Source organism: Heloderma suspectum, chromosome 10, assembly GCF_057233095.1.
Source record: "Heloderma suspectum isolate Gila_16-S chromosome 10, 16-S_ref, whole genome shotgun sequence".
In the NCBI taxonomy this organism is placed as follows: Eukaryota; Metazoa; Chordata; class Lepidosauria; order Squamata; family Helodermatidae; genus Heloderma; species Heloderma suspectum.
In genome coordinates this window covers 18,816,956-18,831,562 of record NC_139467.1, presented here as the reverse complement: position 1 = coordinate 18,831,562, position 14,607 = coordinate 18,816,956, and the positions used below count along the sequence as shown (strand labels likewise).

The 14,607-nt window shown below is 46.1% G+C and overlaps 1 protein-coding gene across 2 annotated transcripts; it reads left to right on the top strand.

Moving 5' to 3' along the window:
• The first annotated feature begins 8,746 nt into the window (after positions 1-8,746).
• Positions 8,747-14,304, top strand: COX6B1 (cytochrome c oxidase subunit 6B1). 2 transcript variants are annotated; one of them, XM_084815415.1, is made up of 4 exons: positions 8,747-8,809; positions 11,197-11,312; positions 12,787-12,887; positions 14,060-14,304. In XM_084815415.1, the coding sequence occupies exons 2-4, from the start codon at positions 11,207-11,209 to the stop codon at positions 14,111-14,113; spliced, it is 261 nt and encodes an 86-aa protein (XP_084671541.1). In that variant the 5' UTR covers positions 8,747-8,809; positions 11,197-11,206; the 3' UTR covers positions 14,114-14,304. The 2 variants fall into 2 exon arrangements, with proteins under 2 accessions (XP_084671541.1, XP_084671542.1); XM_084815416.1 differs by having other exon boundaries at positions 8,747-9,356.
• Positions 14,305-14,607: the final 303 nt, after the last annotated feature.

The window sequence follows — 14,607 nt, the reverse complement described above, 5'->3', positions numbered from 1 at the left end:
CGAGCTTTTATCCTGCGACTGAGATGGCTCCTTCACGGAAGTTTGCAAGCTCTTTACATAATACCGTGACCCTCCTGTGCTAAATGCCCTTTCTTCCATTTTTAAATAGATCACAGATAATGAGCTATCAAATTACTCCATTGTGTTCTGCTTCAGTTTCCTCCATGGAAAGTTAAAATGGCAAGAAGAGGAGCGAGATCAATGAAAGATAATGGAAGACTCCGATGTGGGGAGAAGGTGGGGGGAGGAAGCGCGTGTAAAGGGAGTCAGTTGTGATCCTGCATTTAAAACGGAAGCAGAAAGCCCCGTTTTAAATGCAGGATTTTAGGCTGGTGTAGAAATGCCCACAGTTTCAACACAGGGATTGAAACCTGTTCATGTGTTGGCAATGCTAGAACCATCTTCTCCAAGTGATGTACAAGCTTTACCTTCTTTTTGCCTTACCTCTTGGTATGCAAAATCTATTAACTATGCATCTGTTGTTGAGCCTCTCGGTGAACCGTTACAAGAAGCATGAAGTTTGCTTTCGACAGCAGCAGCACAAGGTAGTTTTGCAAAGGAGAAACAGTTGGTTGTTAATAGTCCTGCACCTGAATTACCTATAATTGTGACAATACATGTTTCTGATTGTGGACTGGGAGCAGTCCTTACCCAGTTGCATGAGGATAAGGTTGAGATGACTTTTGCATTTGCATCAAGAACACTTACTGAGGCAGAGAGGAAATATTCAGCTGTTGAAAAAGTAGAACCACTTGCTTGTATTTGGCCTACAGAAAAGTGGAGGATATGTTTATGGGGCCATAGGTATTTATTTATTTATTTATTTAATTTATTAATCGCCCATCTGGCTGGTCACCCAGCCACTTTGACAACATTGTTAACCACAATGGGAGTGGGATAAGTAGGAAATCATATTGCTTGATGGTCAGCAAAACCACTTTCCTTTACATATGAAATGGAGTACAGACCAGGCACTCAAAATATGACAGCCGACTGTTGGTTTCGCCTGCCTTTGCCATCATCTGAGAATTCATTGGAAGGTGATGAAGAAGTAGCTGCTATTATTACTAATGCACATACTGCAGTTACATGACAGCAATTCCTAGCTGCATGTTTAGCATGTCCAATCCAACAAAAGTTATGGGAATTTTTAATGTGCTACAGGGAGCACATGGGTTACTCAGCTACATCTTTGTTCCCGAAGGTTATATTGTTCTCCTCTGGCCAGATCAGAACAGCTAGGAGCATTTAATTCAGAAATTAAACTCTGGAGTCAAAGAACTTTAAGGAGAGTTTGGGAACTGGTATGCTTTAATAGCAGGGATGAAGTAGTGATCTTGAGCACTATCACTGCAGAGGGGCAAGCGTTAAACTTCTCTCTATCAGCCCCCCTCACCCAGCATTCCCAGGCAGGATAGCTGTTTCCCCACTTCTGCTAGTGACTAAACAGGATTGCTGTGGGGAGCCTCTGACCTCACCTCCCTTACCATTGATCCTGACGCTGATATATCTGTTTCCTTGCTACTAAATGTAGCGGGGAAGAGATCTTCATTAAGATCTGTGCAGGGAACAAATTTAATGCCTCTTCTCCCCCTGCCCTTGGGGGGTGGGAGAGAGAGAGAGAATGTGAATGAGTGTGCGAGTGTGAGGGGGGGAGTGTGTGTGTCTCAGTGAATATAAATGAATGCCTCTGTGTGTGTGTGAGAGAGAGAGGGGCGGTCGGGGCGGGCGAGAGAGAGAGGTGAATGCATGTGCATGGCAGGGGTGAACACAGAAAGAGGGATAACACTGCAAACAGCAAAAAAAAGGGGGGGAGGAAACTCCAGATGCTACTAGCAAATCATTTTTTATTCTTGGCCCAATGTGTTTCAGATTCTAAATCCTTCTTCAGGGGCACTACACATAATATACAAAGGAGAATGGCATAATAAAAGAAGACAACATTCTAATCCAACAAAGATAAAACAAAACATTTAAAACAGATTTAAAAACATGTCTAATGCAATTTAAAAAAAGCTTAAGTATTTAAAACACTTGCTGTATAATAACAGAAAGTCATGCTGTTATAGTTTGTAAGTAATACATATAGCAAACATTTACAGGACAAAGCACACCCTTAATCAAAACAACCCAAAGAAACAGGGCTTTAAGCATCTACATCACTGAATCCACCACTCAATAACAAAGAAAAGCAGTTCTGTGTTTTGTTTTGATTGGGGAACCTGCTGTCAAAGGGAGCTGTTTTGTAGTTTTCCTGCTTGCTCTTGATGCTTTCAGCCATGTTCCCTTCTCTGAAAGCATATATGAGATCAGCAATATGAAAACATCCAAGGGCTTCAAAACATTAACCAGCAGAAGCCATATCCCCTCGCTAAGGGATCATGTTCCCCAGTGTTTTTTATATCCTCAAGCAGCATTCCAACAACTGGATGGCAGCAATCCCATAGCAGGAGCCAGAGCAGTGCTTACAAACCATTATACCCAACAGCCCACTCCCCAATTATCTAGGCAAAGAAGTCCATTAACAAAACCTGATCTGCAACATTAAAACCCTCATCCCCAAAATAGGGCTAGGAAGTCAAAAACTATTTGTATTTATGGCATGGGTAATAATTCCTAGGATCTGGTCCTCATCAGAAGGATTGTCCTCAGATGCTCCCCTTCAGCACTCTAAAGGCTCCTCACAAGCTATGACACATCTCTGAGCAAGAATTAAGATTACATCTATACTAAGAGGACAGATCAGCAGATTCCACCCTGTGCCCATCCTTTAGCTCATACTGGTCCATACTAGAGATACACTAGAGAACAGTCTGTATTCTCACAGTACCTAGTATCCAAGAATTCATAGAATCATAGGATAGTAGGGTTGGAAGGGGCGTACAAGGCCATTGAGTCCAACCCCTGCTCAATGCAGGAATCCAAGTCAGAGCATCCCTGACAGATGGCTGTGCAGCCTCGTCTTGAATGCCTCCAGTATGGGAGAGTTACCACCTCCCTAGGTAACTGGTTCCATTGTCATATTGCTCTAACAGTCAGGATGTTTTTCCTGATATTCAGCCGGAATCTGGCTTCCTGTCACTTGAGCCTATTATTCCGTGTCCTGCACTCTGGCATGATCAAGAAGAGATCCCGGCCTTCCTCTCTGTGACAACCTTTCAAGTACTTGAAGAGTGCTATCATATCTCCCCTCAGTCTTCTCTTCTCAAGCCTAAACATGCCCAGTTCTTTCAGTCTCTCCTCATAGGGCTTTGTTTCCAGTCCCCTGATCATCTTTGTTGCCCTCTTCTGAACCCTCTCCAGCTTGTCTGCATCGTTCTTAAAGTGTGGTGCCCAGAACTGGACACAGTACTCCAGAGGAGGCCTAACCAGTGCTGAGTAGAGGGGAACTAGTACTTCCCGGGATTTGGAAGCGATGCTTCTATTAATGCAGCCCAAAAGGACATTTGCCTTTTTTGCAGCCACATCACATTGTTGGCTCATATTCAGCTTGTGATTGACAACAATTTCAAGATCTTTCTCACTTGTAGTGCTGTTGAGCCACGTATCCCCCATCTTGTAACTGTGCATTTGGTTTCTTTTTCCTAGGTGCAGAACTTGGCATTTATCGCTACTCAATGTCATTCTGTTGTTTTCTGCCCAGAGCTCCAGTCTATCCAGATCACTTTGAATTTTGTTTCTGTCTTCCAAAGTATTAGCTATCCCTCCCAATTTTGTGTCATCTGCAAATTTGATCAGCATTCCCTGCACCTCCTCCTCCAAGTCATTAATAACAATGTTGAAGAGCACTAAGCCCAGGATTGAGCCCTGTGGTACCCTACTCATTACCTCTCCCCAGTTTGAGAAGGTCCCATTGATAAGTACTCTCTGAGTCCGATTCTGTAGCCAACTGTGGATCCACCGGATCGTTGTTTCATCTAGCCCACTTTGAGCTAGTTTGCTCATCAGGATATCATGGAGCACTTTGTCGAAAGCTTTGCTGAAGTCGAGGTATATGATGTGTACAGCATTCCCATGGTCCACAAGGGAGGTTACTTGATCAAAAAATGGAGATCAGTTTCATCTGGCAGGACTTTTTCTTGACAAAAAAGTCAAGTTCTTTCAGAAAAGAACTTGACAAAAAAGAAAAGTTCTTTCAGGACTTTTTCTTTGTTTTTGACAAATCCATGTTGGCTTCGAGTAATCACTGCATTGTTTTCAACTTGCTTACAGATGGATTGCTTTATCATCTGCTCCAGAATTTTCCCAGGGATTGATGTCAGACTGGTCTGTAGTTCGCAGGTTCCTCCTTTTTACCCTTTTTGAAGGTAGGGACAACATTAGCCCTCCTCAGTCATCTGGTACTTCCCCCGTCCTCCATGATTTCTCAAAGGGAACAGACAGCGGTTCTGAGAGTTCTTCTGCCAGTTCCTTTATTACTCTAGGATGCAGTTCATCTGGCCCTGGAGATTTGAACTCGTTCAAAGTAATTAGGTGTTCCTTGACCATGTGCCTGTTGATCTCAAGCTGCAATCCTGCCCCTTCAGCCTGTACTTCACCTTTGTCAGGGGGGTCATAGACCCTCTTTTGGGAGAAGACTGAGCCAAAGTAGGAATTGAGCACCTCTGCCTTTTCTTTGTCATCTGTTATCATTTTGCCATCCTTATTTAATAGATGAACAACCATTTCTTTCCTCTGCCTTTTACTATGCACGTAGCTGAAGAAAGCCTTTTTGTTGTTTTTAGCATCCCTCGCTAATCTCAGCTCGTTCTCAGCTTTAGCCTTCCTGAAGCCATCCCTGCAATTCTGTGCTATCTGCCTGTACTCTTCCTTTGTTACTTGGCCTTCTTTCCACTTCCTATATGCGTCCTTTTTTGTTTTCAGATCATCCCTAAGCTTTTTGTGAAGCCACATTGGCTTCTTCTGTTGTCTTCCACCTTTTCTTCTTGTTGGAATTGCTTGTGATTGTGCCTTGAGAATTTCCTTTTTTAAAAGCTCCCACCCATCTTGGACTCCTTTTCTCATTAGCGTCGCTTGCTATGGGACCTTATTGATCATTGTTCTGAGTTTATGAAAATCAGCTTTCCTAAAATCCAGGGTACGCATTTGACTACACTCGGCTTTTGCTTCCCTTAGAACCAAGAACTGAAGTACAACATGGTTGCTTTCCCCCAGAGTTCCTGTAACTGCTACTTTATCCACTAAGTCATCTCTGTTGGTTAGGATCAAGTCAAGGACAGCCGATCCTCTAGTTCCTTCCTCTACTTTCTGTAGGAGGAAGTTATCCGCCACACAAGTCAGGTATTTCCTGGAGGGGCCCTGTTTTGCAGAATTTGTCTCCCAACAAATATCGGGGAAATTGAAGTCCCCCATTACTACTACATCATGCTTCCTTGAAACACTGGCTATTTGCTTTTCAAAAGTTTCATCCTCGTCTTCTCCTTGATTGGGTAGCTGGTAGTAGACTCCGACCACCAGGTTCCTTTTATTCTTTGCTCCATTTATTTTGCTCCGGATGCTCTAAATGGGGCTACCAAGCTCCTCCTCCTGTATTTCTGTGCAGAGATATGTATTTTTCACATACAGCGCAACCCCACCTCCCTTTCTGTTCCTCCTGTTCTTTTTGAAAAAGTTATTTCCTTCAATTGCTGTATTCTAGTCATGAGAGTCATCCCACCAAGTCTCAGTTATACCTACCAAGTCATAATTTCCCTCTTGTATTAAGAGTTCAAGTTCGTTCTGTTTGTTTCCCATACTCTGGGCATTAGCATATAGACATCGAAGACCATGTGCTTCATAGTCGGGCTTTCTTCCTACATGTGTCTGAAGACTATTATTGGGCACTATCAGAGCTGTTCTCTCCGTTGCAGTGCATGCACCTTCGTCCATTGTTACCCCCAACATTACATCTCCCTTCCCCGTAGGATTCAGTTTAAAGCCCTCCTAATGAAGTTCTTCATGCTGTAGCCAAACACATTCTTCCCATCCTTTGTGAGGTGCAACCCGTCCCTTGGTTGCACCTCGCAAATTCTGACCTATCTGAACTGCAGAAACTTCCCAAGTCACTTTCTTGTGTATCAATTCTCATCTCCTGCTCTAGCACCCATTGCCTTAACAGCTCCAAGCCATAATATGGGAATATTATCACCAGGCCATAACAGAGCAGTCCAATTCTTCCACCACCTTGTCCTGCCATCTATGAAGCACAGCAGTCAGGAAAGAAGAAAGCAGGAGCTTCCCCACCCCATCCCCCAATCCTGCCTGTGTGAGTGCAATAATTCCTAGCTATTCATGAGTAGCAGGAATCAATACCCTAGCAGTAGGATTCAATCCCATCATATCCCTTCCACTCACAAAACTACAACTCCTTGAGCAAGTGCCAGTGGTCTTACCATTGCTCAGCAGATAATATATTTATATGCCACCTTACCCCCTGATAACAGGTTGGTTTCAATTCAGTATGGGCGGGAGATACATGATTCTACAGCCTTGGGGTCACTACTGTAAAGGCCATGCTCCCAGCAGCTGAGGTTCCCACCTTCTTTATTGATCAAACGATAAGCAGGACCTGATTGGATGAATGCAGTGGGCATGGAAGATGATATTGGGAGAGGTGGTGTCTAAAGTATGCGTGTCTCAGGCTGTGAAGGGCTTTAAAGATCAAAACCAGCACTTTGAATTGAGCATGGAAACACACTGACAAGCTGAATACATCCACACCTCCAAATATTCATAAAATGGTGAGCAGCCATGTTTTGCTGTAGCTGAAATGTCTGTGTTATCTTCAAGGGCATCCCCACATAGAGCATATTACAGTAATTAAGCATGGTGAATAAAAACAACAACAGATCAGTGTAGCAAAATTCATCTTTTTCCAGAAAGGAGCAAACTTTATGCAGCTGGTTAAAAAAAGCACTTCTGACCATTGTAACCATCTGCCAAAAAAAAACAACCCAGTGAAGTAAAAGCTCTGCACCTGTCAGAGAAGCTGATCCTACACACATTTACTCAGCAGTGATTCCCACTGTGATCAATGGGGTTTGCTCCAGATAAGTGCACATTACACTATCTGTAGCCACACAACCCAGTCTTTTATGCATGTTTACGCTGAAGTTAACAGTGCACTCTGATGCGTGTCTACTCAGAAGTAAGCTGCACTATGCTCAGTGGTAAGTGTGTGTAGAAATTACAGCATGCTTACAGGCATTACCACTTTGTTTGGAGCTTGATCCAAAATAAGTGCAGGTAGTATTGCAGCTCCTATAGCCTGATCCTATGCATGTTTACTCAGAGGTCAATCCCACTCTGTTCAATTGGACTCCCTCCCAGGTAAGCATGGACAACCATGTAGCCCAGTCTCAGAAGTTCTCCCATGGATCTCATTTTTCACTTTGCATTTGCCATACTATGAGCACTTACAGTGCTATCCTGTACATCAGCCTTCCCCAATCTGGTGACCTCAAGTTGTGTTGTACTACAACTGCCATCATCCCCCAGCCAGCAAGGACATGTTGCGCTACAACTCCCATCAACCCCCAGCCAGCACGGGCATGTTGCGCTACAATTCCCATCATCCCCCAGCCAGCACGGATATGTGCTACAACTCCCATCATCCCCCCAGCCAGCACGGACATGTTGCACTACAACTCCCATCATCCCCCAGCCAGCACGGGCATGTTGCGCTACAACTCCCATCACCCCCCCAGCCAGCACGGGCATGTTGCGCTACAACTCCCATCATCCCCCAGCCAGCATGGGCATGTTGCGCTACAACTCCCATCATCCCCCAGCCAGCACAGACATGTTGCGCTACAACTCCCATCATCCACCAAAGCCAGCTCGGATATGTTGCGCTACAACTCCCATCATCCCCCAGCCAGCGCGGGCATGTTGTGCTACAACTCCCATCATCCACCCAAGCCAGCACGGGCATGTTGCGCTACAACTCCCATCATCCCCCAGCCAGCACGGGCATGTTGCGCTACACCTCCCATCATCCCCCAGCCAGCACAGACCTGTTGTGCCACAACTCCCATCATCCACCCAAGCCAGCTCGGATATGTTGCGCTACAACTCCCAGCATCCTCCAGCCAGCACAGACATGTTGCGCTAGAACTCCCATCATCCCCCCAGCCAGCACGGGCATGTTGCGCTACAACTCCCATCATCCCCCAGCCAACACAGACATGTTGCGCTACAACTCCCATCATCCACCCAAGCCAGCTCGGATATGTTGCGCTACAACTCCCAGCATCCCGCGGCCAGCACGGGCACGTTGCGCTGCCACTTGCCTTGGACTGCGGCACTGGGCAGGGGGCTGGACTCGATGGTCTCGCAGGCGCCTTCCGCCCCACTGTTCCATCCTTCTATGGACGCCCATCATCCGCCGAGCCAGCTGGGGGTGACAGGAGTTGTAGTCCAACGCGCCCGGAGGACGCCGCGCTGCGGGAGGCTGCCACGGAGTGCTGCCCAGCAGTACGTCCCGCTGTCTTCGGCGGGGCTGACTCCCCGGCAAGCGTGTACGGGATCGCAGCCTTGCTTTGGGAATGAGTGCAAGGCGCCCAGCGGGGAACGTGTCCTGCACGCTCGGGACTGGGACGGCGCTGTCGAGGGGGCAGCCGGCCTCCGCCTCCCCCACCCAAGCCCCCTCATCGCGCAGGGGCGACCCGCCCCCGAGGCGGGCGGGGTGCTCCTGTCTATCATGCCGCTGCGCCCGCCCTTTCCGGCGCCGCTCTAGCCCCGCGCCATCGGTGGTTCCGGCATCTCTGTGGCCGGGCGCGGGTGAAAGTCACTTTGAGGAAGAGGCCCGGGCGTCGTCGCTGCCGTTGCGGTGAGGAGCGGGGAGGCCGCAGCGAGCCCGCTTGGGCCGGGACGGGAGGAAGAGCCCGGGCCCGCCCCGCCCTTGGCTGCGGCCAGGCCGGGCTTCTTCCGCCCTGGCCCGCTTTCTCCGGGGCTGACGTTGAGCCCCCGCTCAGCCCCCGAGCCTCTTTGGACCGCCGGCGCCTCCCAGCTCCAGGCCCGGCGGCAGTGGCCCTCAGGGCGGGTCAGAGGATGCGGGCCAGGTTCGAATCTCGCCTCCGCCGTGAATCGGCCGGGGGCGGGGAGCGTGTCGCCTTGCGGATGTTGGTGGACTACAGCTCCCATCATCCCCGACTTTCGGCCATGCTGGGAGCGGGGAGTTAGAGAGTGGCAGGCACAGCTTCTGTGAAGCCCTGAAGGTTGCTTTCTCCTCCCCGTTGGTCTACCTGAGCGCATAAGGAGAGCCCTGCTGGGTCGGACGAAAGGTCCGTCTAGTCCAGCGTTCTGTTCACGCAGTGGCCAGCCAGCTGCCTGTAGGAAGCCCACAAGTAGGACGTGAGTGCAGTAGCGCCCTCCAGGTAAGCTAACCAGGTGAAATGGAGAACAGGGCTCCTGTACCTTTTTGCAGTAGTTAAGGAGGGAGAACTTTGGTAGGAACAGTTTTACTCAAAACCTGCTGCAGGACTCTGGCCTGACCAGGTGTACTTGCTGGAAGCCTCTCTTTTTGATGCGACCATTAAAGGGACAGGAGCTCTGTTGTTTTATGACATCTGTTCATCCCACCACTGGATAACTGTTCTCCACAGTGTGGCGTCTGAGGTTAGAGGATGGGGCTTCAGGTATGCTTGACGTAGTACTCATGCAGCTGCATCCCATGTTGTGAGACATGGGTGGGAACAAGAGGGTTTGACTGAGTTAACCTGGCTTCTTGAGCAGTCAGTATAAAACAGAGAGTTCTCCTGACTCATTCTCTCCCCCACCCTGCCAACCCGCCCGATATGGAGTTCCAGCTTTCTGAAGTCTGTTCTTTATGCTAGTGAATGCTCGCCATGCGCTCTAGTCAATTCCATCATTGCAGGAAGCCAGTGAGTGGAGCTAAAAAGAAAGTGTTTACGTTTTTAGAATCGATCATCAAATTAACCACCCCCATGCAGTTTCTTGGTGTGAGGGATTTTTGCAGACCTGTCTGACATATACATCTCTGCTCTTTGTGGTCTGTTGAGAGGGAGGTGGTACCGAAGTCTGACCTGCTCAAGAGGACACCTCCCAGCATGTCCTCTTGCACTCATGTTCTGCTTGTGGGTTTTCCATGAGCAGCTGGTTGGCCACTGTGTGAACAGAATGCTGGACTAGATGAACCCTTGGTCTGATCCAGCATGGCTCTATTTACGTTCTGCCCACAGCACTGCTGGGGAATTGAAACAATACTTCTCCAACCTGTTATCAGGGAGGAAGATGGCATAAAAAATGTTACATTATCTGCTGAGCAATGGTAAGGGCACCAGCACTTGCTCAAGGAGTTGTACTTTTGTGAGTGGAAGGGATATGATGGGACTGAATCCTACCGCTAGGGTATTGACTCCTGCTACTCATGAATAGCTAGGAATTATTGAGCTCCCACAGGCAGGAATTGAGGGATGGGGTGGGGAACCTCCTGCTTTCTTCTTTCTTGGCTGTTGTGCTTCATAAATGGCAGGAGAAGGAGGTGGAAGAATTGGACCCTGCTCTGTTGTGGCCTGGTGATAATATTCCCATATAATGGCTTGGAGCTATTAAGGCAATGGGTGCTAGAGCAGGAGATGAGAACTGATGCACAAAGAAAGTGACTTGGAAGTTTCTGCAGTTCAGATAGGTCAGAATTCTTGGGTACTAGGTACCGTGACGATACAGACTGTTCTCCAGCATGTCCCCAATATGGACCAATATGAGCTAAAGGATGGGCACAGGGTAGAATCTGCTGATCTGTCCTCTTAGTATAGATGTAATCTTAATTCTTGCTCAGAGATGTGTCATAGCTTGTGAGGAGCCTTTAGAGCCCTGAAGGGGAGCATCTGAGGACAATCCTTCTGATGTGGACTAGATCCTAGGAATTATTACCCATGCCATAAATACAAATAGTGTTTGTTTTTTACTTCCTAGAGCTAATTTGGAGATGAGGGTTTTTATGTTGCAGATCAGGTTTTGTTAATGGACTTATTTACCTAGATAATTGGGGAGTGGGTTATTGGCTATAATGGTTTCTAAGCACTGCTCTGCCTCCTGCTATCAGACTGCTGCCATCCAGTTGTTGGAATGCTGCTTGAGGGTATAAATACCACTGGGGAACATGATCCCTTAGCGAGGGGATATGGCTTCTGATGTTTAATGTTTTGAAGCTCCTGGATGTTTTCATATCGCTGATCTCATATATGCTTTCAGAGAAGGGAACATGGCTGAAAGCATCAAGAGCAAGCTGGAAAACTACAAAACAGCCCCCTTTGACAGTAGGTTCCCCAATCAAAACCAAACACGGAACTGCTGGCAGAACTATCTTGGTTAGTAAAGTTATTGTGTGTGAACATTTGCATCCTTGCATTAGGGATGGGAATCTAGACTGTTCATCTTCAGAAGTCTGGGTGGTAAAAAGCCAGAAAAGTATAAAAAGGTAGTTCTTTCCTCACTTTTTTTGTGTTAACAAATCTGAATTTCCAGACCGTTCACTATTGGATGCAAGGCTCATATTGCACTATGCAAGTTGTCTTGAAACTGATCAATTCTAAACTATATACATAAAAGACAGTAAGTGGGTATAACAGAAAAATGCAGTAGAACGACAAGAGACTATAATGTTCCTACTGTAAGTCAACAGGAAAAGGCAAAAATAAAAGTCCATGTCAAGGACTTTACAGGCTTAAGCTGGGGATAGGCAAAAGCTGCTATAGAATGATATGTATCTATTGCCAAAGCACATCAAACCCTACCGTTGTAAAGGATCATACCACTCCAAAAGAAGAGTGTATTCACATATACCTAATAGATATAAATTCAACAACTAGAGATTCGAAGTGTCAGTGTGGTGTAGTAATTGATGTGTTGGCGTTAGACAGGGAGGGCTTGGATTCAGATCCTTCTCAGCCCCAAAGCTTATTGGATATCCTTGGTCCAATGGTTGTCGCTCAATCCAACCTACCTCACAGAACTGTTGTGAGGAGCAAGGTTGGGGGTCATTTATAGCACTCCAAGTTCTTTGGAGGAAGGGCAGAAAAATGTAAGTGACTAGTATGATACTTCATTTATTTTATTTGTTTGTTACATTTATATCCCACCTTTTCCTTCACGGAGCCCAAGGCATACATGATCCTCCTGCTCTCCATTTTATCCTCTCCACAGCCCTGTGAGGTAGGTTAGGCTGAGAGTCATTGAGTGGCCCAAAGTCACCCAGTGGGCTTCATGGGTGAGTAGGGACTTGAACCTGGGTCTCCCTTGTGCCAGTCCAACACTCTAACCACTATGCCACACTGCACTTTTAAATTAGGATTAAAATACCCTGATCTAATTTTTTGACAGGGAGAGTCATTTGAAAAAAAAAAAAAGTTTCAGATTTCCAATTCTAGTTGTTGATCGCCTTTGATTCTCTTTTTGTGTAGTCACAGGAGGAAGAATACATTATTTCCCATTGTGGGTGGAAACTAGATGGTACTCAGGACACAAGGTTTACATGCCTGCTTTCCCTGCACCTTGCTTTTCTGTATTGGAATCATGCGTAAAGTGATATTGAGCCCCTATCCCTTTCCCCAAAGGCAGCCAGTGATGCGGGGCAGGGAAAATGTAACATCATATTGTGCATCACGCAGTTCCACTACTATATGTTATGGGATAAATATGGGGAACTTCACACAGGTCTGCTGTTCTTCAGTTGCAGACTCATGTTTTGGATAATACCTAATGTTGCCTTGCATGTTATACATAGGCTAAGTACTGGTCTTGCGAACTGTTTGGGATTGCATAGAATTGTTTCTCTCTTTGCAGATTTCCATCGCTGTGAGAAAGCCATGCAAGCCAAGGGAGGAGATCCTTATGTCTGCCAATGGTACAAACGGGTGTACCAGTCCCTTTGCCCAATTTCTTGGGTAGGTAAATTGAACTAAGCTTAGCTAAGAACTTGTACATGAGAAGTGGGTTTAGGAGCAAAGGAGGGATGGTGCTTGATATGTTTCAGGGTTCTATGCACATTTGGCTAGAAGAGAGGTTCTGTGGACCAAGGTTTGTGTTGCAAGTCCAATCCTTTCTGCCTGGGCCAATCCTTTCTCCACCTTCAGAGATGTAATAGAAGGCTGTTTATATTTGTGCTAGAAAAATTTTGCTCAAATTCATGTTATTTATTTGAAAGATTTATATCTTGCCCTTCCATTGCTTGGAGTGGTGCACAACAACTAAAATACAACAAAACCATAATAAAACAACAATATAAAACTAGGTTATGCCTCCTGTGATGTAAGGTTTTCCCAGCCTGGGGTAGTGGTGATCTTGCAAATTTAGCATTATAGAGAACAGCAAGACACAAATTTTCCATCATGAAGCATTATTGGAGGAGGACACAGAACAGCCCCTCTCAAATCCTACAGTTGTCGTGCACATCTACAAGACAGAAGTTACTGTCATTTGGATGTTCCTTCTTAATGGATCTGTGTATGGGCCTAGGAAGAGTGTGGCTCTGGTGACACAGAACTGCAGCTTCTACTACTATTTCTAGCCACTAGTACTCTGACTCTGCCCTTGACTAATGGGGACCCTGAAGTGGTCTAATAGCCATAGTAGCAAAGGTGATCAAAATGTTGGAAAAGATGCAACTCTACTATTTTTGCATCAATTTGCTCAGTTTTCCTTAAGTATTGCGGCCCTGATGTTTTTCATAAACTAAGCTGTTTTTGGCAGGGAGAAGTAGTCATATTTAAAAGGCAATAAAACAACTGGAACCTACTTTTGGTATTTCTGTATCTTCATCTGGAAGGCACTTGAGGAGCCAAAAGGAGGGCTAGAAACTTCCTTAAATAAATATGAAGGTAGGACAGATAGCCATGTTAGAGAACAATAGTATCATCTTGTGAACGGGGTACTTACTGTCTGTTCTTAAAAATAAAACAAAAACAACTACTTCTATAGGCATGAAGGCTAGAAGCCCGATTTTCATTTTTTTAAACAGAAATTGCAAAATTCTGTGTGCAGAAGATATACAGCCCTAGCCACTATACAATCCTTGAAGATAGAACTGATGATCAAAGAAACCTGTTGGTTTTTGCAGGTCACTTCCTGGGATGAGCGCAGAGAAGAAGGGACCTTTCCTGGCAAGATCTGATTGCATTGTGTCTGCCAACTGCTCCCCTTCTCAGGACATTGTTGTGCTGCTTGGTCCCCTCTATGCGGTGACTCTGAAGGATCGTCTGAAGTATCTGTCTTTCTGGGTCTTGTCCACCTGAGTGTCCAACATCATGTCACAGCGCAGAGTCTTGGATGTTGCAAATTCTAATTAAAGGCATATAAACCCTATGACTATGTCTGTCATGTTGAGATCAACAAATGAGCTGTGAATTTGTGTGTGAGGGTCTCTTTGTGGCAATGTTCCATATGGCTGGGGTGTATCTTAATATTGTTGTGTACAAGTCTCATACTATTCCACACCCCTTCTTTGCAAATGACCCGCTTCTGCTTCCACTGGGTCAGCTATCTGTTGCAGCTGACCAGTCCTCACTTGCTGCTTATGATAAGCAAAGGAACTCTGATGTCTGCTTTAGATATGTTATTACAAGATTCCCAGAGCAGATGACAGAGCCCATGAACTCTCACTTATTG

Coding starts and splice junctions, on each gene's coding strand:
- COX6B1 (XM_084815415.1), top strand. CDS start 11,207: ATGGCTGAAAGCATCAAGAGCAAGCTGGAAAACTACAAAACAGCCCCC. Junction 11,313..12,786: donor CTGCTGGCAGAACTATCTTG/GTTAGTAAAGTT, acceptor CTCTCTTTGCAG/ATTTCCATCGCTGTGAGAAA. Junction 12,888..14,059: donor CCCTTTGCCCAATTTCTTGG/GTAGGTAAATTG, acceptor TGGTTTTTGCAG/GTCACTTCCTGGGATGAGCG.